Here is a 26,630-nt window from a genome sequence, read left to right as displayed (position 1 = left end):
CGTGGAGGCGAAACGAGCGCACATCTCCACTCACTCCAAACTGTTTGCATTCCAATCTGCCTCCAACGCTGCGTGTCCAAACCGGCGCGCTGGGATCTAACAACCGGGACGCCGCTGCACATCAGATCAACCGAACCTCCCTCACACACACTAACGAGCAGTTTGACTTTACAAACAGGTTGTTTGCTCACATTTTTTGTGACATTTTCGCGAGGAAACCGAGCAAAAAAGCCGAGAAGCTTCCCGGTCACCGAGCTGCGCTTTGGAGGTAAGAATCCACGCAAACGCAAACTTAAGTGTCTCCAACGTCAATCTGGTGTTTGGAAGTGTTTTGTTGCGGCCAAAGTGTTCCATCTCCCCCGCTTGTCTCCGCTCGAATCCCGCGTCGGGGATCGAACTCGCTCCGTGTCCACGCAGCGGCTCTCCGGGTCTTCGATGTTACGCGTAAAAATGCAGATTTCTCGGCTTAGTTTGTTGCTTGTGAGTTGATTTCCCTCCTGAGAGCTGCAGGGGGAAACATGGACGTGAGACGCAAACAAGCGGAGCCTCAAGAAGTTGTTTCGCGTTCAAACCTCAAAGTTTGGGGCTAAATTAAGGTGGAGCGTGTGTGTGTGTGTGTGTGTGTGTGTGTGATATCACAGGGAGGCTGACAGCAGGAGGGGGGCGACGGGGTCCTGAGAGATGTGTGTCAGTCTCCAGGCTGGCATGTTTCCCACGGGGGGGTCCGGTACTGGCCGTGTGTGTGTGTGTGTGTGTGTGTTAGGGGGGGGTTCACCAGCTGGACGCGTCTGCGGGCTGGAGGTCACTGTCAGGCCGCGTTAATCAGATCTGCATCATCTCCTAACCAAAGTGTGGAGAGACGTGACGTGAAGCGCTGTGTAGTTACAAAGAAAGGAGGATGAGGAGATGAGGCGATCCTCCTCAACTTCACCATGGAGCTGCAAAGTCCTGGAGGAGGAGAGGAGGAGGAGGAGGAGGAGGCTGGGGGTCAGATTAGAGTCAGACTGGGTGAAGATTGAATTAGCACACAGCAGTGACCAGGTGAGTGTCCTGCTGCTGTGGCTCTGCTTCTCCCCGAGGCCAGATCTGTGTGTGTGTGTGTGTGTGTGAGAGAGAGTGTGTGTGTCAGATACAGAGAGAGAGAGAGTCACTGAGCCTCAGCAGCTCCGGGTTGTGATTAATGAGCCCAGTTGTGCTGCTGCATCATGTAAAGACGAAGGTTTGTCTCCCTCCTGTTCCTTTCTCTCTAATCTGTCCATTTGTCCTCTCTGTCTCCATCTCTGTTTGCTCTTTTTCAACCCAAATTGACTGCGAGTTAACACACACACACACACACACACACACACACACATACTGGAGACAGAGGCGTGTTTTGTTCTGCCGTGTTGTTGGGTGAACATTTGCCTTGTCAACAAAAGACAAAGACCCAGCAGTGTTGATGCTTTGGGAGCAGCTGCCAACACAGACGAGCAAACTCCTCGCCCGGAGCCTCCGCACACACACCACACACACCATACACACAGGTGATGGAGGAAGAGCTGAGTCGCTCTGGCTCGTCCGTGGGCTGAGCACCAACGCAAACAACAGGTTTGTAGTTGTGAGGCGTAATTACACAGAATAAAGGTGAACAGACTAACAAGACGTTTGGTTTCCTCAGTGGGCAGCAGGAGGAGGCGGCAATTAGCTGTGACCAAGTGTGTGTGTTTGTGTGTGTGTGTCCAGAAAGGAAGCGAGCGGCTGTTTGTTCCGCCTACAGATGTGTGAGGGAGAACCTGACGTGTGTGTGTGTGTGTGTATCCTCCCCTAATGTGCTGCTCGTCTTCTGCGATCAAATGGACGGCAAACAAATGAACAGAGGAAGAGCCCAGACTGTGTGTGTGTGTGTGTGTGTGTGTGTGTGTGTGGGGAGATCATCGCTCCTCTGCCATCTAGGCCTTGGCTGAGATATCACAGTGTGAATTGCAGTGTGTGGCAGCCCCATGCTAAGAGAGAGAGAGAGAGGGGTGTGTGTGTGTGTGTGTGTGTGTGTGTGTGTGGTGGGGTGACTGCCTTGATACTGCCTCTGGCCTGGCGGAGTCGCGCTCATTAAAAGGCTGAATTTAATCAATCTTCGGTTCCACATGGTGGGGTGCCGCCGTCTCTCCCTCACACTCTCTCTCTCTCTCTCACACACACACACACACTCTCTCACTCTCTCTCTCTCTCTCTGCTCCCTAAACATGGACTTGATGCGGCTGCAAATGAGGCTGCTGCCTTTTTTAGGGGGGTGTGGGTGTGTGTGCTCGGTCACTTGGCCCAGATTTCACACACCCCCTGCATCACATCACCCCCCCCCCCCCCCCCCCCCCCCCCCCCCCCCCCCCCTCTTCCATCATCATTTATACATTTCCCTGCATCCTTCTCTCTATCTATTCCTCCTCCCGTCTCTCTCTCCTGTCGCCCGCTCGGCCTCCGTCTTGTATCCGTAACGATGGATTTAGAGCAGCGAGGCAGAGCGAAGCCAGTGTGGGTCATCATTCTGTACCCGGCCCCCCCGGCCCCCCCCCCCCCCCCAACTCCCCTGACAGTCCGTCGAGAGCCCGGGACTAAATGGAGTATCTATTGGCTCAATGAGAAAATTGCTTTTTTCGATTGCTGAAGGACCCTTCATTGAATGTGTTTGTGTGTGTGTGTGTGTGTGTGATGCAGAGGCCTGGGTCAGTAATGTGGCTCTGTGTCTTTGTTGTCAGGACGCAGCAGAAAATGACATTTAATTTTCATCAAGCAGACATAATTCAATCGTGGACAGATGCATTTGTCATTAGCTGTGAAGAGAGGATGTCTACCTGCGTGTTCCTCTGTATTTTCAAAGTAAAAGTCGTCTCATGTGAACGCTCTTTGGCTCTTTGGCTCTTCGGCTCTGTGAAACACCGGCCGGATCTCTATCGCTGCCCGAGATTTGTGTTTTCGACGGCTGCGTCCAAATGTCTGCGTGATACAGTAACGCTCACACACAGACATGCATTCCTTCAGGCCTTTGCGTGTTTCCATGTGGCCCAGGAAGCGGCTGGGTGACCTCAGCTCAGGGCAGCTGGCAGGGTTCACCCCAAAGCAGGAAGTCTAGTGGCCCCTTCTGCTGACACTTCCATTTTATCGGGAGGAAGCAGGGCCGGCTGTTTGCGCTCAGGCCGAGAATTCCTTTGTGCTTATCTCGCTCTCGCCCCCCGCTCGCCTCAATAATGGCCGCCGCTCGGAGCAGGTAATGAGGTAAGCGGCAGGTATTTGACAAGCTGGGTCTGGCAGATAGCGGCCGGCTCTCCCGTCAGGCTCGCCGCTGTCGAGGATTCCGTTCCGGCTCGGCGTCTCGCCACGTTTACAAAGACATCGCCCTCTAAATCCCCTCAGCTGTCTGTCGCTCCACGCCGCGTTTGTTTTTAAGAGAGCGAATCAACCGTGTCGCTCAGGTGTCCATTAAAGGCGGGCGGTGCGGACGGCAAGGACGAGCGGTAAATCCCTGTGATTTCGCGCCGAGGCTTCTTCATCACCTCGACAAAGCGAGGAAGGGAGGGAGGCAGAGCGGGAGGGCTTAGGCCAGCTAGAGGGCTTACCTGCCTGAACCGCAGCTCTGATCCCACTGAGTGATGACAGAGGAAAAAGTAGACAAAGCAGCTTGATGGAGGCGTTTGTTTTGCCAGATGAACAACAAGTTCTCTGTTTAACTCTGCCCGACGCCACCCGGTTGGCTCACGTCTGGGCGCCGCGTTAGCACGGCGGCGGAGGAAGCTGGGCGCTAATCGTGTGCCAGCGGGGAGGAAGGAGACGTTTCGGGAAGTGCGATATCAGATTGTTTCACACACATTCGACTGTTTTTCATTGAGTGCCAGTGAAGGTTTTTAAGGACGCTCCTGTTTCTTGGCGTGATGACTGGGTCGGCGTTCTGGATGCACACAGACGCTCCCGTGTTTGGAATCATTCATCAGCACAAAAGCCAGATTGTGCGGCGGATTAATAGAGAGAGAGGAAGGAAGCGTGTGATATTGTTGTCTTAGAACACGAGTGTTACTGTGGGAAGGAGATAACGTCGCAGTGTTGTCGCGGCGACGGCGACGGCGACGTCTTATGCCTCGGCGATGAGGAGACGCGTCGCACATACGGTGCACTTCATTATAGAGCAGACAGAGCGATGTTTGTGCTCTCTCTCTCACTCTCTCTCTCTCTTTCCCTGCCTTCGGGGATGGCACGGCGAGTGGAGCTCAGTCCGGACCTGTTTTTACAGCCTTCTACCCCGTGACTCATTGGGCCTAATGGTTCTCCCGTCTCCTGACTCAGACATTTTTTCCTGATGAAATGGGACTCTCTCTCTCTCTCTCTCTCTCTCTCTCTCTCTCTTTCTCTCTCCTAGCTTCTGGTCTTTCTCTTTGTCTGTTGGCCCGGCCACAACTTTCTCCTGACTCTCTCTCTCTCCTTCCTCTGCCCCACCCATTCCTTCTCTCTCACTCCTTCTCCGACCCTTTCTCTCTCCTTATTGAGCGAGCCTCTTCCTCACGTCTTTTTTAGAGCGAGGACACATTTCTTTTACATTAGATTGCTCATTAGCGGCGCTGGACTACTTAACGTGACCTATGTTATTGCATTCACAGCTTTGCCCATCAGGGACCTGCAGCCGCTGCAAATAGCTTGTTTATTTTAATCACTAACGAGGGCTTCCCACTATAATGGGATATGATAATTGTTACTCTCAAATGCAAACATACACACTCACTCTCACCGCAAAACCCATTTGGTAATTCATCACTCGGACATTTTCTGTTCCGATTGGACGGCCTGTTGTTTGCGGACGACCCGATTAATTGGATCAAATGGATTCTGACGGCTGATTCACACACAGATATGAAAGGTCTGAGGTGAACACGGTTAAGTTTGATAGATTTCATAGCCGGGGCTGTTATTCTCCCTACGTCACGTCTTGTTTGCGGTCTTGGCGTTCCCCCCCTTGGTCCCGGCTGAATTATAGAGTCCCCTCCAAGAGATTTACTATTCAGCGCCATGTAGGTCCGCGTCCAAGTCTGCTAATAACACCGTGCTGCTGCTCCAGTCAGCGATAACCACGCAAAGCCCCCAATACACAAATCAAAGCCAGCTCCCTCTCTCTCTCCCTCTCTCTCTCTCTCTCTCTCTGTCTCTCTCTCTCTCTCTCTCTCTTTGTCAACGTCAGGCTGGAAATTGAGTTGTTGTGTGTCTATATTTGAATCCAGACAGTAAACACGGCACAGAGAACACTTAGGTAAGCAAGCTGATGTGGAAATAAAATGTGCTCAGCTTGAGACTAAGAAGAAACAAACCTGCTTCCTTTTCTCCAGCCTACAGATTGTGTGCGTTTCTGTCTAATACGCCCATGTGCATGCGAGGCTCTTTGAGGAAGACCAATCATTGTTTCCACCGCGCCGGCTGCCTGTTTGCTCGGCTGCCTGGCTGCCTGGCTGCCTTTTGAAGCCCACACACCTTGGGCCGCAACAGCGCTGCTCCCTGTGGGATAACGGCGTAGCTGCGGTCCCTCCCACAGGGCGATCGCAGCACGCGTCTCCTCCACATGTGCGCTCCTCGTCAGCCTCCGCAGCATCAGAGACATACCGGGGGGGTGGGGGGGCAGATCAGTGTTTGATTAAAACAAAAATCCTCAGCGGGGATCCAACTTCTAGCCGGCGTGAGTTGGGGGAAGGGCCAGCTAATGATCTCTCTCGCTCTCTCTCTCTTTCTCCGGTTCCGAGATGTTTCGCTTAAATGTCTCGCTTCATCTTGTTAAAAGAAGCGGAACTACAAAACTTAACAGCTTATAAACGAAGAGCTGTGCACGCCGGCGCCATCTTGCCTCATCTGCTGGCTCGCACGGCCGCACATGTGGTTTGCGGTGTTTGTGCGCTGCTGTTATCAGACGCACACAGAGTCTCGTGTTGGCGTCTAACACAGGTGTGCTGCTCTGTCAGTGTTGTTTCACTCATTCCCGGTTTATTGCCGGCAATTACGCCGTTAGTGCTGCGCGGCTGAGGACTGAAGATGGAAGCGTAAAGGGTGCTGAGCCATTACGGGCCTCTAAATTCCTACGCTAACATGTAAACGGTGGCCTCAGTAGTCTGACCAATGCTGCGTTGGGAAGGCGGTAAATACCAGATGGTTAAGTGGTCCACATGAGGAGAAACAAACAAAACAGGGAAGCAGAAACACGGAGGTGCAGAAGATCCTAACAGAAACGCACCAGCTTGTTTGTTTACCTTTTAAAGGCACGGACGCCATTTTCCTCCCAGTCTAAAAGGCTCAACGGTGGGATTTTATGATGCCGCACCAGTATAATGGGCTATGATCCTGAAATCCTTAAGCTTTACTGACACACAAACCCATCACTTCAATGCAGCTGTTAAGCCAACAGAGGTGATTAAAACAATCCAGCGTCCTTCGGTGATCCAGCTGACGGCTCCTCGCCTCGTCTGATGGAGTCATGGCCCTGGCTGATTAAACATACATGTTGTAGATGGGTACTTTCACTATTCAAACAGGGAAACAATTACACATCAAACACCGGGAGCCTTATGATTCTTTAATGTCGCCGTATGAAAATTTTAACCCACCGCTTTGAAGGTAGGTCCCACTCTGCAGCGCACACGGGTCGCTGCGCTAAAACGCCGCCCTTCGTCCTTCCTCACCGCCACAGGGAAGCGGTGTTACTGCGGAGGGAAAAACGTCCTGCATTTAATCAAATCACCGGATCGACTCCCGCTGTGAATTCTCATAGATGTTCTAAAGGAGGGACTGGCAGAAATAAAGGAATCCACTTTGAGTTGCGATTGCAGTTCCCTCACTGTAAAGTAGTTATTAGGGAAAGCGTTTGCAGCGTGACGTCTAATCCCCGGGGGCCTTAATCCTCACCTTGCCGAGTCTGAGGCGGCCAAAAGCTGCCCGCTGTTTAACAGTTTCACATATAGTAAAAGGAAATTCGATATTGTGGGGTAAATGCGTTTCAGTCCTGATGGATCGCCGTGTGTGTGTGTTTCTGTGAGATAGCACAGGAGCCCGCACGCGTCTCCGCCACGACAAATTAAATTGGCTGCAGTGTTCATTGATTTAAGCAGAGAGGCTTGAGCTCTGAGGGATTTTGTAAGCGGTGAGGCTCCAGCGTCTCTCACCTGTCCCACGTCAGCATGACAGGACGGGCGGGGGAAAGTCACCCAACCTCATCTTGACCACTTGCCCGTGTGTGTGTGTCATGTGAATGCCTCAAAGAGGAGAGAGAAGAAAGACAGGCAATTCTCCAAGCGTCTACGCCCTGGAGGAACGGCCTCAGATAATCTCACCCGATAGCGGCTGGCATGAGACGCGTCCCGTGTGACTCGCCTCAGCACCAACGGAGACGCCAAAGCAATTTTGTGGGTGTCTCTGAAATCCTGTGGATGTGCAGAAATGCTTTTGGCTGCGTGTGCTGAGCTCCGTACGGGGAAGTTCATCCATCTGCCTGCCAGCCAGCCACACACACACACACACACTCCCAACCTGGACGCCAAACGTTTGCTTTGATGAAGGACAAAGCGCCGATTTAAACAGCTGTTAAAATAATCCCTCATTTCATTATAAGACTGAAATCTTTTCCTTTTTTTCTTTAAACCAGTTTTAGCTTTAGACTGAACCAGAGAAGATATAATTCGATCTGCACAAAGGAAACAAAGAGGAGCAGAGAGCCGACGTATGTGCAGAGTTACCACAGTCACTTTCACTCCTCTCTCTGCAGGCAGTTTGCACTTGGACGCCATCCTGTTTTTAATGTAATAAGGAGCAGATGTCCGACCTTTCTCCTCCCTCAAAAACATCTCTGGGTACACTTTCCATACATATGCCACATCTAGAGCAGCAGCACCCCCACCCCTCTCCCCTCACCTCCACCCCCTCCCACCTCAGCCTATCTACTCCTGGATAAACTGCTCTTTCAAAACACCTCCATCACACAGCGTCTAGATCTTTCTCCTGCTGCCTTTAAGTGCTGCTGTGCTTTTAAGCTGATTGGAGATTTTGGGAGAATTGCAAACAAAACCTCTCTATGTTTCACCTCTGCAGGTCTTTATACTTAATATCCTCTTATAATCTCCCCTGTTTGATTGTGTTTCCACTTGGTGCCTGGCAGCAGCACAGTCCCACCCACTGAGCTTTAATTAGAGCTTCATTTTCTTGGCCCACGTGTTGGTGACCTCTGAATGGATGTTGCCTCTTTGTAGGAACACGCTTAAACTACATACTTGCGATTCACTCCCACACCCTCATGAACTGCAACCAGAGCCTCTCTTTTTCCTGTTTACACCACATATTAGGATGTGATCCTCGTATCCAGATGTGCCATTCTCTGCTTTTCACACTAGTATTGCGATCAAAGCGAGCTTATGATCAGAAACGGAGGCAGATGATGGCATCGAAAATCGATTTCTTCAGGCTAGTAAACATCATGGCGGCGAGGCGGACGCTCTCAATACTACGATTGCCGGTGGGTCATATATATATTTAGAAAACCGTAGAATCATCTGCATACACTCGCAGTTTCTGGGTGCCGTCTCCGCACAAAACAAACATTCTAAGCTTCACAAACGTATGATTTGTTGCAGAACTCCTGTGCCGGATTGCATCAGCTGGTACAGGTGTCAGCGGCTCAGACAGGCAGTCGCTCAGATTGGACCACATTACGCTACTTACTCGCATCCTCGTCAATAAACAAAAACAGCAGGAGTGTGTGTGTGGAGCGTGAACATCCCAGCTGTGGTCTCGCCCGTGTGGTCCTGCTGTACTGGATTTGCTGTTTATTTATAATTGTGATGCTGCGGTGGGCTGACATGGGGATGCTCAACCACTCCTATCTCCCCCTCTCTCTCTCTCTCCCCTCCCCCCCCCCCCCCCCCCCCCCCCCCCCCCCCAAATCCATCAAAATCAGCCCGTGCACGCTTGAGCGCCTTACTCACAGTTTCATCACTTTACCAATTAATGCTGAAGACGGCGTGGGGCTGCGTCTGCCGGAGCTGAGACGTGTCACACCGAGGCCCCCAGAGTTGAGGAAGTTTGAAATCGCGTATTGTTATTCACAACTTGATTCAGGTTCACCGAAAATGTTTCCACTCCTCTCTCAGTTTGAACCTTTCCAATTTGAAGTTTCAAAACGTTACTTTGAGACAGCGCTGACCCGAACTCCTCGCCGTCTGCGCTCCCCCGCCCCCCCCCCCCCGACCGCATTCCTCCCTCCGCAGTTGCCTCATACCCTTTATGTTTTGCGGTGTAAACTTATTGACTTGTGTTTCTTCAGGGACCTCATGTTGGATCGGATCCAAGCAGCTCAGTTTCCATCCTCCCCCCCCCCACACACACATCTTTTCCTCTGTCTCTCATAAATCAATGTGATGTAATTGCACAAACTCCCTTTCCCACAGCTTGGATGTGGAGGCAGAGCTGTTCTCCGAGTGAAAGTGTTTCAGTGTGGCCGGTTAACCTTAACCTCCCACATTCCCACAGCGTCCATGTCCCCTGCTTGTGAAACTTTTTATTTTGCGGCCTTTAAATATCTCAGTTTGCTGGCTTTCCTTCGCTGCTTGACGTTTGATGTTTTATGCATTGTTTTTCCAGGCAGCGCTGGCCGGAGAAGTGGACGTTCTCACAGCTGGTACGGCCTGTTTACATTTGGCAAACGCGCTCTAAACTCAGCAGATTAAATCTTATTTCTCTGAGTGCTCTTTCTGTCGAGTCGAACCGCAGTTTCTCCCGACGTCTTTCCCTCGGCCTGTCGGAGGAACGCTGCTCAGTGCTAGCAGGCGTTCTCACGTGGAGGACGTCCAACCCAACCCAACCCCCCCCCTCTTTTTTCCACATTTAAGTCCTTCCTTGACTCCCTCCTGGGACTCACTTTACAGGCAGGATATCTCCTCAAGGACATCTTTCAACTCTTTGTCCTGGGAGCAGCGAGCTTAATGTGGAGAGGAGCTCAGCTGAGGAGTTTGTGAGTGAACTTCTCTCCTCGCACGGTTCAGTGTTCCACTTTATCCTGGTTTTCATCTTCCGCTGCCCCAGTAATCCTCATGCCACGAATCCGGCTCTCCTCTGCCAGAGAACCCGTTAGGTTTCTTTAGGCTTTAACGCTGCCATTTTGTTTGCCAGCGTGAGACAAAAAAAGCACAAGTCATTTTCCACGGCCGCCCTCTGATTTTGCGAGTTTGTCACAGCCCGTTGCCTCGTATCACCACAGCCGCCGCATACGGGCCTCCATAAATGAAGCATTCAGAGGGATCGGGGAGGGTTCCTTGGCACATGTGCCGCTTTATGAGGAGGTCCCAGTGCGGAGCCCCTCTGGGCTGAGGAAATGATCCAGATGCAAGGCTTCTGGCTCCCATAACCCAGTGGGACACCTGCCCTGCTGCTCCTGTACAGCCCCCCTGCAAAAAGCCCCGAGGATTATGATCATTCTGCACGGAGGAGCGTGCCAAGGAGATTTAACATTCTCCAAGAAGCTTGTTACAGAGCGTTATGGAGGATGTTTGTGTTGGCTGCGTGCAACACCAACACTGCACTGCTAGTAAACCTACTTGGCTGCACTGGAGCTCACCAGATCCCTCCACATGCTATCCCTCACCAAGTTACCAGAGATATTAAACGGTCGCAGCCCATGAAACTGCATCAACCTACAGCGAAAGTTTTAAGTTCTATCTGCTGGCAGGTACAAATAAAACTCAATTTATGTGGTCTACTGTACGAGGCCCGAGGCTGTGGAAGCTCAGTGTCAGAGTCGCTGCAGCTGTTATGCAGTTATGTGTGGAGGTGTCGGAGGCAGCTCAGTCCTCATATAGGTTAGATAATCTGCTGTTTCCGTTTGTATTAAGATGACTTAATGAGGCGGAATTTGTTGCTGAGTTTGGTGATGGAGTTGATTAATGCTCACATGTTCTGGTATGATGTGAGGTCATATGTTAGACTGTATATTATGGGATATCAGTTCTTGGTCGTTCTGTTGTGATTGGGTAACAGCTCCTCAAATTTCCAAAACTGCCGTGTTCCAAGTCAAAAGTGAACTTTGTCGAGTTCAAACATCAACTTCTGATCTGAGGAAGAAGAAGAAACTCTGTAACTTTGTCTGTTGCTTCTTTAATCGTACAATCTGCTCCTAATCCAAAGCGTCAACAAAGTTAATCCTGCCTTTAAAAGCTGTTGTTGTTGTTGACAGGTTTGCTCAAACACAGACTAACGTTAGGCAGCATATCAGGCCTTCAGTCTGCTGAGCGTCAGTCTCCACTCGCTCTGTTTACGTTACAATCAGCGCCGGCCGCTGTTTTATCGTCTAGGAGAACTTGTTTATATTGCTGTTATATACGATGCAGATTTATTTTGCGTTACGCTTGTCTGGATTGTGTAATAGCGTGTGAATAAAATATGTAGCTTTACTTTGTGTGTGTGTGTGTGTGTGTGTGTAGTGAAACCATGGAGGATGAGAAGCAGACTTGGTTGTGCACTGGACCCGTGCAGCAGCTGGGCAGCTCTCCAAACATCCCCCCGCCCATTTATGCTTCATTCCCTCATTTGATATTTTAGAGTTTATATTTTCTAATAATCACAAGTTCATGTTAAGGTTTTTGTTTTTCATTTGTTCCGCTCAGGACTCAGATTAGCAACAGATCATCGCTGCTCTGCCGCATTGTTGTGGTGCGTTGGAGTGCAGCAGGCCTGGTTGCTGGATCAGTGCAAACACTAAATTCCTCCTCGCCAGTTTTAATCATGACAATAAGTTGCATCTGGTCCCGTCCAGGCAAGAATCTGGATCCACTTCATCTGTGTCTTCTTCTGCTTTGCCGTGTTTACCGCATTGTTTGTCAGCCTGCTAAACAGCTTCATGATGCTTAAGCGGTCAGAAGGGTCGAGGTGAGGGCACATCAGGGTCACACACACACACACACACACACAAACACTGTAACAGGCGACAGCACCGTCCGCTCCGCTGAGAACGGCGTGACGGTCGCCGCCGTAACTCTGCTGGATGTTGACGAAGCAGCATGCGCCACATAACCCTTTGGTATTTCAGCCGGAATTCAAATGAGGCCTGGAAATGGAGACCAGATGTGTTTCTACACACGCTGGAGCCGCTCTGACCTGTAGGGAAACGGTGGCCACAGATTTCTACGTTGATATACTAACGACATTTACTCTTAACATTTGTCTGTAGTGCAATTACAGGCGAACAAGTGGGTAACGCTTGAACACCGCCCAGCCCCTCCATCCCCCCGTCCTCCCCCCCGTGTGTGTAGGCAGTAATGAACTCTCTTCTCCTCTCTTGGAGCCGCTGCCTAGCTGCTATCCTTGCTGTGTTTTTGTAACCCTCACTAAAAAAAGCCTCGCTCTTAATTGCGTCCCACGGGCCCCCAACCCACACCACCACCACCACCCCCACCCCCAACCCTGATCTCTCTCTGGCAGCACACTCCGCTTCCTGTCCCTCGCAGTGATCCTCCCCCCCCCCCCCCCCCACCACCCTCCTCTCCAACAACCTTAGCCCCCATCATCTCACTCCGACAGGTCTTTTAGTCTTTAATCGCTCCACTTCAAAAGCAGAACGCGATTCAGCCCCCCGGCCCTTAGGAGACGGGGGTCTAAGCCTTCAGGGCCTGGGAAAAAGGGTGAAAGTGTGAGGCAGATAGAGGACAGACAGACGGATAGACAGACAGACAGACAGGCAGGCAGACAGGCAGGCAGAGGTTAAAGCAAACAAGTAGTCACATCGTCGCGAGGAAGAAGCCAGAGTTGTTTAATTACTCGAGCAGGTTATGAAGGTTTGAGGGATCCACAGAGGCCGGCGGAGATTCATCTCGCCGCATCTTTGATGAGGGCGCGATAGAGGGCCGCCGCCTGGGGAACCTGTAGAAACCAGAAGAGGCCTGGTTAATGTTTGAGGTGGACGCGGTGTCGGCTTTCATCAGCTTCAAAATGGCCCCCTGGACACACACAAACACAAATGACATTCCGCCGTCCCGTTTAGCTCAGAGCGGCGGCGGCGGCGGGCACAACGGGCGAGCGAATAATGAGAGAGAGGGAGAGAATGTACATCTCTCAACTGGAATAACGGCGTGTTTTAAATGACTTTATACACTCAGAGCTCCTTATGCTCCCTGTGTGAAGAACAAAGGCTATACAGTGTGTGTGAGAGAGAGAGAGAGAGAGAGAGAGAGAGAGTGATTAGTTGGCGATGGCCTCTGATCAGAGTGGGGATTGTTTCTCCATCCCGGTGGTTTATCTTTATCACTGCTGGTTGACTCACACAGTCAGATCAATAAATCTGGATGTGGCTCAGGCTATAACTCGGCCTCGCCCTCATTAAAAGCAGACTTTGGGGGAGATGTACGACCTGCCGCCGCCGCCGCCGCTCGCCCTCTCGTTCCTGCAGCATTAGGCCCTGATGTATATGGTTATTGTTTGACGTTGGCTGCTGAGAGGTGAAGTCCAGACATGAGCACTTTCCCTTTTATCAAGTGTGCTGATGAAGGACTTGTGGCTGAGCAGAAGGTCCCTGAGGTCATTATCTCCTTAAATGTGGACGTGCCTGTGAAGCTCAGAGGAAGAACACGGAGGTGGAACGCAGCTGTGACCTCGCCGGCGTCCCACAGAGGGAAGAGCTGTCACTTCCTCCTCCGCTGCTTTACCTTGTCCACTTCCTGTCCCTAGAGGAAGTATCCCTGATCAGAACCCCCTGCTGTTCTCTGACCTCTGACATCTGTCGTCGCTGAGGTTATGGAGCATGTTTTGGCAGGATGGGCACATAATTCCTCCTCGGTTATGTTGTCACGGTTACACCTCTCGCTCAATACTCCATTGTGGATTGAACTATGAGGGGAGGTGTGTGTGTGTGTGTGTGTGTGTGTGTGTGTGTGTGTGTGGGAGAACATACTATATGCAGGCGGGGGGGAGAGGAGGGAGGCGGGGTCATAAGTTATAATCTTAAACACATGATAGCTGCCATGGTGATGGGCGCTGATGCAATAACAATGTCAGAGCCTGAAATATCAGGGGAGACTAATCGATTAATGGTTGCCGTGACGTTTGAATTCAAAAAAGACCGAAAATGTCAGCGACTTGTTTGGGGGCAGATTGACGTGGAGGTGAATCCATTGAGCGTCTGTAGATGGACGCCTTTGTCCGGCGTGGGGTCCTTCCTCCGCTCCTTTGTGGGACCCTGGCTGGCCTGGCCTTTCCTGTCTCCCTGGAGGGTTTTCGGCCCCATTGTTGTGCTTTTCTCAGCCGTCTGCCGCGCTTGATCTCTTCTTTCAGGCCCCCCTACCACCACCACCACCACCTCACCCATAACTGATTCAATGAGCCTCCGCCGTCCTATTGGTGCTCCACTTTCCTGTGGAACAGGTTTCCATGGAAACCACAAAATAATGCAGACCTCTCTCTCTCGCTCTCTCGCTCTCGCTCTCTCCCTCTCTCTCTCTCTCTCTCTCTCGCTCTCTCTCTCTCTCTCTCTGCGTGCTGCGGCTCTTAAACCAGCTAATAGCTCTCCAAACAAGGGTTCAGGAGAGACGCCACGGCAACAGGCTCCAGGATCAAATTTGTCCTCCAGTACGAGATTATAGCCATGATGGTGATGATGATGATGATGATGATGGTGTTGGTGGTGGTGTTATCTGCTCCGGTTGTAATGGCCTCCTGAAGGAAGAATGAAACAACAGGGAGCTGGATTGTGCTTGTTAGTGGAGCCATATGGCAAATATTGTGTAAATTACTCTTTCAACATACACCGCTTCCCACAGCTCCTCACACACCTCATACACTGTGCTGCCGCCGCCGCCGCCGCCGCCGTCGTGGTATTGATATTCCCTGAGTTTGTCCTTTCAGCCGCTCTGAGATAAGGGAGCGTATCTTTCCAGAGCATCATTCCAGAGCATCTCCTCGCGGCACAGAATTGGCCATTTCCTCACTCACGCTTTGATTATCTTTAGGTCGATGTAATCAGAGCCATGTGTGCTATATGGGATGTGTGTGTGTGTGTGTGTGTGTTGCTCTCTGCTGGGTCGGGCGTCCCGGTGGATCTGCTGCCTGCGTGGCAATGTGGTGTTTCTCCAAACAGCAGCCGCCATCAGAATGCACACAGCCCCTGCGTTCCCCTCGTCTAATGTGGCGAGAGCCGCGCGCCGCTCATGCCTCCGTCTGCTGCTCACCACAGCTGACGCCATACTTGTCAGAGTGCCAGAGCTTTGAAACCTCCTCCAAAGTGATGTCAGTCAGAAAACTGTGCCACCGCCGCCGCCGCTGTCGACTATCCCTGCACGTCGACGCTGAGGAATATCCGGCGTCGTAATTGGCTCTCGTTGCTTTGTCGTTATTTCGGGGCCTGGGAGAGACTCGGGGCGACGCGGCGTTTCAAGCGTTTGTGCTCATTTTGGAGACGGCGCGTTGACAGTTTGACTCAGAGACAGCCGTGTAAAGCTGAGGTGCTCAGCCAGGTGGCCTGATGAGCGAGACGGGACACGGATCTTAATTCCTCGCTTTTTTACTCGGCTTCTGCAGTTCTGCACGTTCTAGAGTCTGTCCCCGTTCATTTCACCTCCAAGACCAAGTGAAACATCCGCACACGCTTGCAGTCTTGGATTAGCTCACTGCGGGGAGCGAGGGCTTTATGAATAATAAATGCAAACCCCAGTCATTGTAGCGTAAGTGTCCTAGAATCGTTATTTTCTCCATCTTTCCATCTCTGCTTCTGAAATGAATTACACAAACATGAGGCTGAACGTGCCGCTCGTCCTCTTCCTCTCTCCTCCTCTCTGTTTACTCGTCTCATGAGTTTGTCCTCTCTGTCCCCCACAGCCCATGACAACGGGAGAGGAGCGACAACCAGACAGAGGTCATCATCAGCTTCACCTGGACGAAGACCAACCGCCAGCAGGTCCACATGGTATGGAGAACATTTGTCGCACCGTGTGTGTGTGTGTGTGTGTGTGTGTGTGTGTGTGTGTGTGTGTGTGTGTGTGTGTGTGTGTGTGTGTGTGTGTGTGTGTGTGTGTGTGTGTGTGTGTGTGTGTGTGTGTCCGTTAAAGACGCCTGCTGACGGACGTCTTTTCACAATGTGCTGACGGGCGGAGGTGCACAGGCCATTGTTGTTGCTGCTGCACGGTGCCGTTGTGTCAAACGTTTTCACCGCTCAGACGCACACAACCTTCCCCCCCCGTACACACACACACACCTCTCCCCCCTCCACCCCGCCCAGCACATCAGCAGAGCCGCTCCTGCTCTTTGTTAACCTCTGCATTTGCATCGGTATTGCAACATTACTATTCCAGGCACGCGTGGAGCTGTGGCCTGGTTTGGTTGCAGAGGTCAAAGGTCAGCAGGGAGCCAGACGCATCAGTTGTAATGGGTCTTAGCACGTATGAATAAATATGCGTGTGTGTGCGTGTGTGTGACATGTTTCTCTGTTAGCGCTTGTTTATTTTCAACGAGGCATGTTTTAAATATTAATAATGTTAATAACCTCACATTCTTCCAACACGGCGTAATAAACAAGTACAAGATGTTTCAGTCTGAGTGAAGAGGAGGGCAGGAGGAAGAATGCTGCATTCTACTGCAACATTGTGTGTGTGTTTGTGTTTGTGTTGTGTTTGTGTGTGGATGTGTGTTCTCTGCGGGGGGGCGTTTCAGGATCTGTGCTTCGCTCTTTCATCTGAGGCTTCAGCAAAAACACAAACATTCCCGCGCGTCGTCCTCAAGGCTTCGGTTTGATCTCAGCAACGCATCCCCAAACTCAAATGAGGCTACGCTGCTGCCGCTGTTACTGTTGGTTTATCTCTTTTGCTGAACTCGATCTGAATGTGTGGGTGTGTGTGCGTGTGTGTGTGTGTGTGTGTGTGTGTGTGTGTGTGTGTGTGTGTGTGTGTGTGTGGAAACCAGCTTTGCACAGTCCGTCATCAGTCAGTGAGCTTTAGGTATTGGCGGCTGTGTTCAGACTAACATATGGCCTTTGCAACAGGCTGCCAGTGATCTCTCATTAGACAAATGGCCGAGGTGTGTGTGTGTGTGTGTGTGTGTGTGTGTGTGTGTGTATGTGTGTGTGTGTGTGTGTGTGTGTGTGTGTGTGTGTGTGTGTGTGTGTGTGTGTGTGTGTGTCGTCATAAAGCGCTCGGCCCTGCTCCCCTTTGTGTTCTCTTAACAGGAACTAGTACTAAGTGGAGATGCCAAAGTCGCCTCTGCAGACAAAGGCCACTCAGAGCCCACATCGGGGGTTGCCTTGGAGACCAGTGTCCTTATTGAAGGACTGGAAAGATCCCAGCGTTTGCTTAAAAGCGAAACCCAAAGGATTTCTCTAAATCCTGTGTTTGTTTGTGAGTCCAAACCCCCGATCGTCGGTGGGATGGCGCCCGCATGTTTGCGTCTCTGCCGCTTGCCAGGAGTCAGACGGACAGCGGCGACGACGTGTGATGCACATTTTGAGTCGGCGTGTGTTTTGTGTGGCATGTGTGGTCTTGGTGTCACCGTCTTCCCTTAAAGCCGGACCTGTCTCTCCGGTTGTTCCCTTCTGTCTGGCCCATCTGTGAGGCTCACAGAGCTTCAACAAAGACAACAACACGGCACTGAATCTGCCTTTTCCACAGCATTTCCTCGCCTTTACGTTGCATAAAGCGGTTAGTCCTGGCTAAGATGGAGACTCTGTGGTATCCTGGGAAACCCGGGAGAGCGACATTAAGAAGATTATTGTCAATAACCTTTAACAAAGCAAATGTAATGTCTCCCATTGCTGTCACTGTAATTATGGAGCAATTAGTTTTGAATTGAGTTGTAACTCATTTTTGTGGAAAGCCCCAGCAGCAGTGTTTATGTGTGTGTGTGCGTGTGTGTCACCCTATAGAGCGAGTGCCCTGTGGGAAAAGCCCCGAGCCGAGTCCTAACACGCGGCGGCTGAGACGTGTTTATGTGTTCATTGTTTGCTGCTGCCACATTCCCTCGCTGCCTAACAGGCCGGGATCCAGCGGGCTAAGAGCCGGGAACGCCGGGAGGAGGGGAATCGATCGCATCATTGACCATCTGCTTGAGCCTGATATTGATCCAGAGTTTCTATCTTCACTCAACTAGATCGAGGCGCTGACACAATTAAGTGAGAATCTAGGCGTAGAGGAAGCAGCGAGTCGCTCGCTCGCCGCCTTATCAGGGCCGTCTGTCTCCACATATCAGAGAAGGAGCTGGGGAATGGCTCTAGAAGTATGAGCAACTGTTATTACCACGGTAACAGCTGGATTCGCGCCCAGTCGGAATGTTAAGAACGTGGCAGGCAGCGATGTCGACAACACACGCTCGGTTGGTATCCAGCTGTGTGTTTGTTCACACTGCCAGTCTCCAGTTAATCAGCCTGTTGTTGTGGAGTGTGTGTGTGTGTCAGCTGCTCGGTCAGACGACTCCGCTGTCGCCCCTCTGGGAGTCACATCGTCTCATTTCTATAGCGAGCGGGTCGGCGGAGCGACGCTCGGAGCGCAGATTAGACCCGCTCTAGATTCACAGCACGTTCAGGAAGGACGGCCTAAAAATGATAAATGGCTGTTAGGAGAGGGCGTCCACTTCTTATAATGGTGGACTCGTGTTGCCATCCTGTGCTAAAAAAAGCTCGTAAAGTTCAACAATTCTGTGTATTTGCAGCGGAAACTCATTAAACTAAGTTTGCCTGCGGGTGGAATATTTGTCCGTCCTCACCTGGGCTTCCAAACACAGAGGTCCACCAGCAGAGCCGTTTCCAGGCTCTCCATGCGAGCCTGCACACCCACACACACTCCCCTGCCTCACAGCCACTTCTCCACTCTTCCACTCTTTCTCTCCATTGTTGCTCCCTGTTGTCTGTAAGCTTCATGCCCTCTAAAGCAGCATGGAGCGCGCTAGCTGCTTAGCATTCAGCGCACTTCAAAGCTCCTCAGTGTGACAGCGCAGCCCAAGGCTCATTCTCTCCTAATTGGAGGTTCATTAAGGGACATGGCGTTCCTCGGGGAGAGAGCCGCTCTCTGCCAGAGGATCCTGTCTTTATTCGTATTTTTGGGTGTTTACTCGCCGCGACTGATTCAGGAAGTCATGCAGAATATGAAAATGGCTTTTTAATTGAGATGAAGGGTGATGCGGCATGTGTGGTCCCTTTAGTGTCGCTGTCAGAGGTTATTAACGCCGCGCCCAGAGAGCGAAGGGTGGCGTGCAGGAGACGCACACGCCCACCTGACTCCAGCTGCACCAGGGGAGCCCGAGGACAATCTGCATCGTCCCCAGGGGTCAATTACAGGTGATCATTTAGAGGGTCAATGACATTTAAGAGGTCAAGCTGCAGACCCTCATCATCTCAGCAGTGAGTAAGTGTCTCCTAACCACGGTTTGGTATGCAGCCTCACGTTCACGGCGAGGAGGCCGGACTTGTTATCTGGCCGTGGGCTGGGTGACACAGTGTCCTTGTGCCGATCCATTAGTCCTGCGCGGGGCTATTGGAGCAGGAGAATATGGACTCACTTCATTAATCGTGCTGGGAGTGTCAGCTTCAAGGAGAGCCACCCAAGGGTGTTCTATTTATATAAAGAGCGCTCGCAATGTGGGTCTACGTCTTCCTTATCTTTTAATTACAGCCAGCTGACACGGCCATCACGACTGATGGTGCCGACGCTTGAACAGAGCCCAGTGTGGTTTTCTTCAGTGAGGCGTTTAAGATTTGTAGCCGCGTCGTCTCAGAGTTCCTCATCCGTACACAGAGGAGAACGTGGCAGACAGATGGATCGAGCCTCATTTCTCATTAGCTGTGACTTCTGTCCCCCACTGTAAAGTTGATTTAGGATAAGTTCTCATCAATCTGCCATCATACCCGGCCCTCCTGCTCTCCGCCTGGCACGCCGGCACTGTTTGCATATCGTAAGCGCGGCTTTGAGTGAGATCTCTGTGCCGTGTGGCTGCATACCTGAGGGTTTTCCTTTCCTCTGCGTGAGTTTCTTGTTTGTTTATAATGGATTTGTTGCTGCTCGGTTATTCAAACATTGTCAAACCGCTGCTTATCTGGACGCAGAGCAGAGCGGCACACCTGAGGAGGAGATCTACCTTTAATCTGGGAGTCGTTTGTCCACGTCAGGGCTCGGCTGCGGCTCCTGAGGGTGTGAACCTCCTTCTCTTGTCTCCCTAATGTACTCTGCAGCATATTCACAAAGACTTAGCGGTCTGGTGTGTGCGCGGCCGGCCTGTGATCGATGAAGCCCCGGGTTCCCGTGGGAGTCTTGGGAAATACCAGTTTGTTTACTCTGCACTTTCTCCGGGGTCTCGGTGGCAGTTTGATTTATGCCACGCTGCTTTGCACCGCAGCCTTGTTACTCGTGATCCCGTGCAGCCCGCCTCAGTCTGAAGCATCCAATGCATTTTAATGCATGAAATAAAAGCGGCTTCACGTATGATGTCTAGTTTGACCTCAGATGGAGGAGAGAGGAACAAAGGAGCGAAGCTGGAAGACAAATCAGACATTTTGTTTGGAGCAGAAGCTGTGAGCTCAGCACCGAGAGTTTTTCCAGCTGATTTATTCCTCCTCCGGCTCATTCCACCCCTTTTTTCCTTTCCTTTCCACGCATCGTATGGACGCGGGGGTGAATGTGGAGAGCAGCAGGAATGGAAAGCCCTTTGTAATGTATGCAAATCTCAATTAAAACCTCCTGTGCCCCGGTTAGGCCTTTCAGTGAGGGAACGGCGGGGTAATTAAAAACCATCTTGGGCAACAAGGCTGTTGGTTTCCCCTCAGAGCCGCGCGAGAAGAAGCGATCAATACCTAAGCATATCATTATGATTTAGAGGAGGTGTTTAACTGTAGCTCTAAATCAATTTCACTGGGTCTGGGGAGCAGAGGAGTGAGAAAGAGAGAGAGAGAGACAGAAAAACATCATAAGCCCTCAAGCTGGCGAGGCGAGGAAATGTTCCAATTCTTTGTTAATTCACTCCCACAGCAGACAAAAGGCTGAACCCTCACATCGTTACTATTGTTCCACTTTATTGTCACGTCAACTTATACAAGCCTACAGTGAAACAGAAAACCGTCTCTGTGGTTTACGGTGCAGTGCAAACACAATAACAGGAGAGAAGACGAAGAAACACCACAGGCGACACCGAGCTGCTGCGACTGCACACGTTTCAGCATTAAAAGTGTATTTTGGGAGATAATTAGAGGAGAGGATGTGTAATTTGATGAGCAATAAATGCAGGAAAAATAAGTACTGCAAGAGCTGCAAGTAAGGAGTTTCTTCTCATCTTTCATCTCTTGTTTCTGGCTTAATCAATTAGCTGTTCAGTCTGCCAGAAACTGTGACAAATAAACATCAGAAGCGTATCACATTCCAAAGAGACAGTTTGATGAACGGCGCCGCAAAGCTGAGCCGGCACATTTCCACAATTAATCTAATTGCAAACCAAAGTCCAAATGGAAATCAATAGTCAAAGTCAGCACACTAACATTACACACACACACACACACACAACCAAAATAATTGTATACTCTTATTTAAAGGTGTAGATGTCTTTGTATTCCAAACAGCAGCGTTGTAGTTAAGCCGCTTGAGTTCTGGTTCAGTTGCTTTCACACCTCTGGACCTTAAGTGTCCAGCTGACGAGGGCGCGAGTCAAAGTGATGGTTTGGTTCACCTGAGAATCTGTGAGAGTGAAGTGTGTGTGCGTGTGTGGAGGTGATGAGGTTCACGGCTGACTAACACACAGATGTGAGTGACAGCGGCGCTCCCTAACGTCTCCCCTCACCTGGAGACGGACAGGAATCAAAGAATAAACCCGAGCTTCACCGGGAGCAGCGAGCACCCAGAGGAGTCATCTGACAGCACGTCAGCCGCACCGAGATTATATGGATTATATATGACGGACGTGCTGCAAATCTCAGCCGAAAGACACAGAAGGGAAGGAGCGTGTGTGTGTGTGAGTGTTTGTCTGTGCCGAGACGCTTTCTCGCCTAAATATATTTACAAATCCCTCAGAGAGACGGCGTTTTAATCAGCCTGGATGCAGGCGATCACTCTGGGAGAGGAAATTAATAATCACAACTACAAAGCAACAAAAAAAAAGTGGCGGTTCATTTCTGCCAAATAATTAATTTTCTTTTTTCACAAAGGCTGCAATTATAGCCGCCCTGCATATTGTTCCCACTCTGCTGTTACACACACACATATGTAGAAATGATTCCCTGTAGAATTCCCGACGCTGCCAGAGAAGGAGATGCTGTTCACGGGTTAAACACACGCCCCAGTAAAGGCTCTTTACTGGGTCACACGTTTAAAGGGGTGCGGGGGTCAATGATGCCGGGACGCCCGTGTTGTTCTCTGATGAAAGAGAGAGGGAGAGAGTCGCTCATTAAGCCGGAGTGCTTCCAGGACGGGCCCTCATCAGGGGAAGTGCGCTGGTGTCAGGTGGAGGGATGGCCGCCGGGAGTGCTGGGAGGGCTCTGGGCGTTCATTACATTAAGGAGAAGAAGAAGAAGAAGATGAGGAGGCTCCCCCAGTGAAGCCCCCAGTCAGCACTCCAGTCCTTTTTAAAGTAATCTCATTCATACACGACCCCTAAGTAACGCTGAACACACCGCGTCCCCCCATCTGTGCATCAGGAGGGAGGAGACCATGTGAAGGCCTTAAATTGTCACGGGCAGGCCATGTGATGAGTTGTGTGTGTGTTTGTGTGTGGGGGGGGGGGGGGTTGACATTGTGCTCCCCAAACTCATACTTACTCACTTAGGGACTGCTGGGAAAGTGCTGCTGATGCACCGCGCCTGAGGGGACAACACAAGGAATTTCTGCTGAAACGGTGCCAAATGAACTGCCAGGCCTACACTTGTGTGTGTGTCTCTGTCTCTGCGTCTGAGTGTGTGTTTGTGTGTGTGTGTGTGTGTGTGTGTGTGTGTGTGTGTGTGTGTGTGTGTGTGTGTGTGTGTGTGTGTGTGTGTGTGTTGACTGGCAGAACTCATTAAAATGTGAGCAGGTTTTTATTGTGTATTATTGTCTTGGCAGTTTCGTCTTCTGAATGCAGTAGTAGGAGAAGACGACGACGCTGGCAGAATTCATTACGCGGCACGTTTAAATGTTGTGTGTTTTATCTTCTCTCTCTCTCTCTCTCTCTCTCTCTCAGGGGCAGGGAGAAGCTTCAGCTAGGGGGACGACCATGGAGGGGGACTGTCTCAGCTGCATCAAGTACCTCATGTTTGTCTTCAACTTCCTCATCTTTGTAAGTATTTTCTCCTAAAGACGCTTCAGTTTGTCTCAGTCTGAAGTAAGCGTCAGTGTGATGATCTGAGTGTGTGTGTGTGTGTGTGTGTGTGGGGGGGGGGTCTGGACGCCCCCTGCCTGAATGAATAAATAGCGCCACATTTGCATTTCATTAGATGGAGGCAATCTTGATTCTATCAAATTCTCCTTTGATTAGATTTTAGTGTGCTGACACACATCTGAGGCTGTGCCGTCTGTGACTGGCACCTGAGCTTATCAGTCCTGATCAGACAATCAAAGGTAATCCCGTTAGGCCCAGCCTGCAACAGGAGGAGGGGGAAGTGGAGGGGAGAGGGGGAGAAGGTTCCCCTCCTTTCCTGCTCTATTAAGCACAACCAAACCTCTTAGAGACTCCACTCGGATGTGGATGCTCAAGGATGGAGTAATAATGTGATCAACAGAGCAAAGGATGAAGCATTGCTCTGTAACAACCTTTGTTTTGCTCTGCCGTCCCTCTGTGCTGTTACATGGCCATTTTACACCCACGTAGCAAAGTGGCGTTTTCAGCCCCACCGAGCTTTCAAAATGGCCACCATCTTCTCCTCTCCTCTCCTCTCCTCTCCTCACACAGCAACCTCTGCCTCTAAGCTGATGTGACATTGATTTGAAGAAGCCCAGGTCTCTCTCTCTCTCTCTCTGCCCTGTTAGAGGAAGGAGGGGATGGTTGGAGGTGTGTAGCCTCAGATCTCTCCCCTCCACTTTCCTCCGTAGCCTCTTTTTCTTAATCACATGAGTCACCCCTGAGTGGGTGAAGATAGGGCTCTGGTGGAGGGGAGGATGGGAGAGGGGAGGCTGTGGAGTTCACTGACAGCTTGTGGAGTGTAGAGCTGGGGAGCTCCTATCTCCACCCAACCCCCACTAAGCCACCATCAAGACTGGCTTGAGATCCGTTCTTTTATCTCTGCTTCAATTCTTCCCACAACCGCTCAGAGATTTGCATTTTGACTCTCCTGGTCCACTCTCCCAGGTGTGTGTGTGTGTATGTGTGTGTGTGTGTGTGTTTCCATTGTGTTGTACTGCAAAAACATGACTTGTTCCAGCTACAAGAGCCGTCTTCCAGGTTCCTGTTTCATTATTCAAACAGGCAAAAAGACCGTCTCTCCTTTGTCTCACTGCTGTCTCCTCTTCCTGTCATCCAGCTGGGGGGGTCCTTCCTCCTCGGGGTGGGGGTATGGGTGCTGGTGGACCCCACAGGGTTCAGGGAAATAGTGGCGGCCAACCCGTTGCTATTCACCGGCGTGTACATCATCCTGGGCATGGGGGGCATGCTCTTTCTCCTGGGCTTCCTGGGCTGCTGTGGAGCCATAAGAGAGAACAAATGTCTGCTGCTCTTCGTAAGTCCAAGACGCCGCCGTCGTCAGTTTGCAAAACACTGAGGAATTACTGTTCCCCCTGTTACAGATGTTTGTCTGTGCGCCTTTGTGTGTGATTGTTCTGTCAGTTTCCGAGAAATAAAGGAGGCATGTTGAGCCAAAGCACCAGAATGTTTCTCCTATTTGCCTTTGTGATTTGAGCCTCATGCATAGTTAATGCTGAGTGAAGTGGGCACAGCCAGATTGGGATTTTTACTGCCTGACATGCACTTCTTCTTCTACTTCTACTTCTTCCTACTCTGACTCACCTCGTCTTCTTCTCTCTTGCTCTCTTTGCAGTTCTTCATGCTCATCCTCCTCATCTTCCTCGCCGAGCTGGCTGCAGCCATCCTGGCCTTCATATTCCGGGAGCATGTAAGTGACCTCGGCTCTGGGAACGGCAAACGAGCGGCCGTGAGCTTCTCACAAACAGGAAACGGATTCTGTGTGACACTAACCTCTGCACTCCCCTGCCTGTTACTATAGCTGACCAGAGAGTACTTCACCAAGGAGCTGAAGAGGCATTACCAGGGCTACAACAACACCGACGTCTTCACCTCCACATGGAACGCCATCATGAACACAGTAAGGTCACAGAGCTTAGACTCCCTTTACCACCACATCACCTGCACCAACAGCCTGGTGTCATGGGGCTGTATCCTATTCTCTTTCAGCTCCTTACACACACACACACACACACACACACACACACACACACACACACACACACACACACACACATACAGTAGACAGCTGCACAATTCAACTCTTGACAATTCTTCTTCTTCTTCTTCTTCCTTTCCTTCACCCATCCTCCCCCTCAGTTCGACTGCTGTGGGGTGAACAGTCCTGAGGATTTTAAGGAAAGCCTGTTCGGGTTGCTCAACCCAAAGGATGCGGTGCCAGCAGCCTGCTGTCGGCGTGACAGTCTGCATGCCAGTCAGCCCGGAGACGTGGCCTATGTCAGCCAGGAGCAGTGCTTATCAGGCAATATGATGCTCCGAAATAACAAGGTAACCACTGACATACACCGTGACAACCTCCCACTTCCTGCCTCGCCGGCTCCCTCCCCATCCAAACCACCTCCAGGCATAATTAGAGCAGAAGACAGTTGAGGGTTGACGTCCATGGACAAGCTGACTCCTCCATGGCTGATTAGTGCTTTTCCCTGTGCAGGATGTCATGGGAGTCCGGTTTCCTCCATGGCAAAGTGTGGAGATACTTGTGGGGTGAAATATGTATGAATGCGTGTGTGTGTGTGTCTGCCCCTAACAGTTACATACACATGCTGAGTGTGTGTAATAATGAATGCATTGTGAGTGAAATGTAATTACAGTGAAAGCTGATAGGAAAAGGAATTTTCTGTGTTTTCCACCTGTTGGTTTTTTTTTTTTTGCCCAAGAGAACAATGCCAGATCTCCAGAAGGCGGCTCTCTTTCAAACACACAAAGGAGCCTCATTAAAAGGCAATGAGGCAGAGGAGGCCCTGCTTCCCAGTCATTCAGCCTTTGTTCAAAGCTTCACTCGGTTAAAGCTGTGATGTTGTTTTAATTGTTTCTGTTTTCCGCAAGTTTATAGCCTATTGATTCCCCGCTGACTGTGACGTCTCTGTCTGTCCGCAGGGCTGTTACTCAGCTGTAGTCGACTACTTTGAGCTCTACATCTATGTGGCCGGAGCTCTGGCCATCGTGGTGCTGACTATTGAGGTATGGGGTTTAATGATTTGTGCAGCTTTTTCCATTCCACTTATGGTCATATAGTGTGTGCGTGTGTGTTTGTAGAGAAGCTACATCTGTAAATGTTCCTGCTTCTGTTTTTGTATGACAAGCTCTCCATCTAGTGGTGAGATGTGGCATTAAGGGAAACGTTCATTTGTGAGTGTGAGTGGGAGGAATCATCTGCCAGATAACGTGATGCTTCATTGTTCTCTCCACAGCTCTTCGCCATGGTCTTCGCTATGTGTCTGTTCAGGGGGATTCAGTAGAGCTGCTCCATCTGTGAA

General features: G+C 50.8%; 1 protein-coding gene across 2 annotated transcripts; it reads left to right on the top strand.

Annotated features, from left to right (window-relative positions):
* tspan18b (tetraspanin 18b) lies at nt 1–26,630 on the top strand. Of its 2 annotated transcripts, XM_076169340.1 has the most exons (9): nt 1–268; nt 15,841–15,928; nt 23,140–23,235; nt 24,416–24,610; nt 24,929–25,003; nt 25,115–25,213; nt 25,453–25,641; nt 26,251–26,334; nt 26,565–26,630. In XM_076169340.1, exons 2-9 carry the CDS (start codon nt 15,926–15,928, stop codon nt 26,610–26,612), a joined length of 789 nt encoding a protein of 262 aa, XP_076025455.1. In that variant the 5' UTR covers nt 1–268; nt 15,841–15,925; the 3' UTR covers nt 26,613–26,630. The 2 variants fall into 2 exon arrangements, with proteins under 2 accessions (XP_076025455.1, XP_076025462.1); XM_076169347.1 differs by lacking the exons at nt 1–268; nt 15,841–15,928.

This window comes from Genypterus blacodes, unplaced genomic scaffold, assembly GCF_046128005.1.
Source record: "Genypterus blacodes isolate CSIRO-AG114 ecotype Tasmania unplaced genomic scaffold, CSIRO-AGI_Gbla_v1 ptg000015l_1, whole genome shotgun sequence".
Taxonomy (NCBI): Eukaryota; Metazoa; Chordata; class Actinopteri; order Ophidiiformes; family Ophidiidae; genus Genypterus; species Genypterus blacodes.
Note: the sequence above shows the minus strand (reverse complement) of the source record. Positions and strands in the feature narration are given on the sequence as shown.

Bases quoted from the DNA above. Each gene is read 5' to 3' on its own strand.
- tspan18b (XM_076169340.1), top strand. The intron at 23,236-24,415 runs GTAAGTATTTTC...CCTGTCATCCAG, and splicing joins TCTTCAACTTCCTCATCTTT to CTGGGGGGGTCCTTCCTCCT. The intron at 26,335-26,564 runs GTATGGGGTTTA...TTCTCTCCACAG, and splicing joins TCGTGGTGCTGACTATTGAG to CTCTTCGCCATGGTCTTCGC.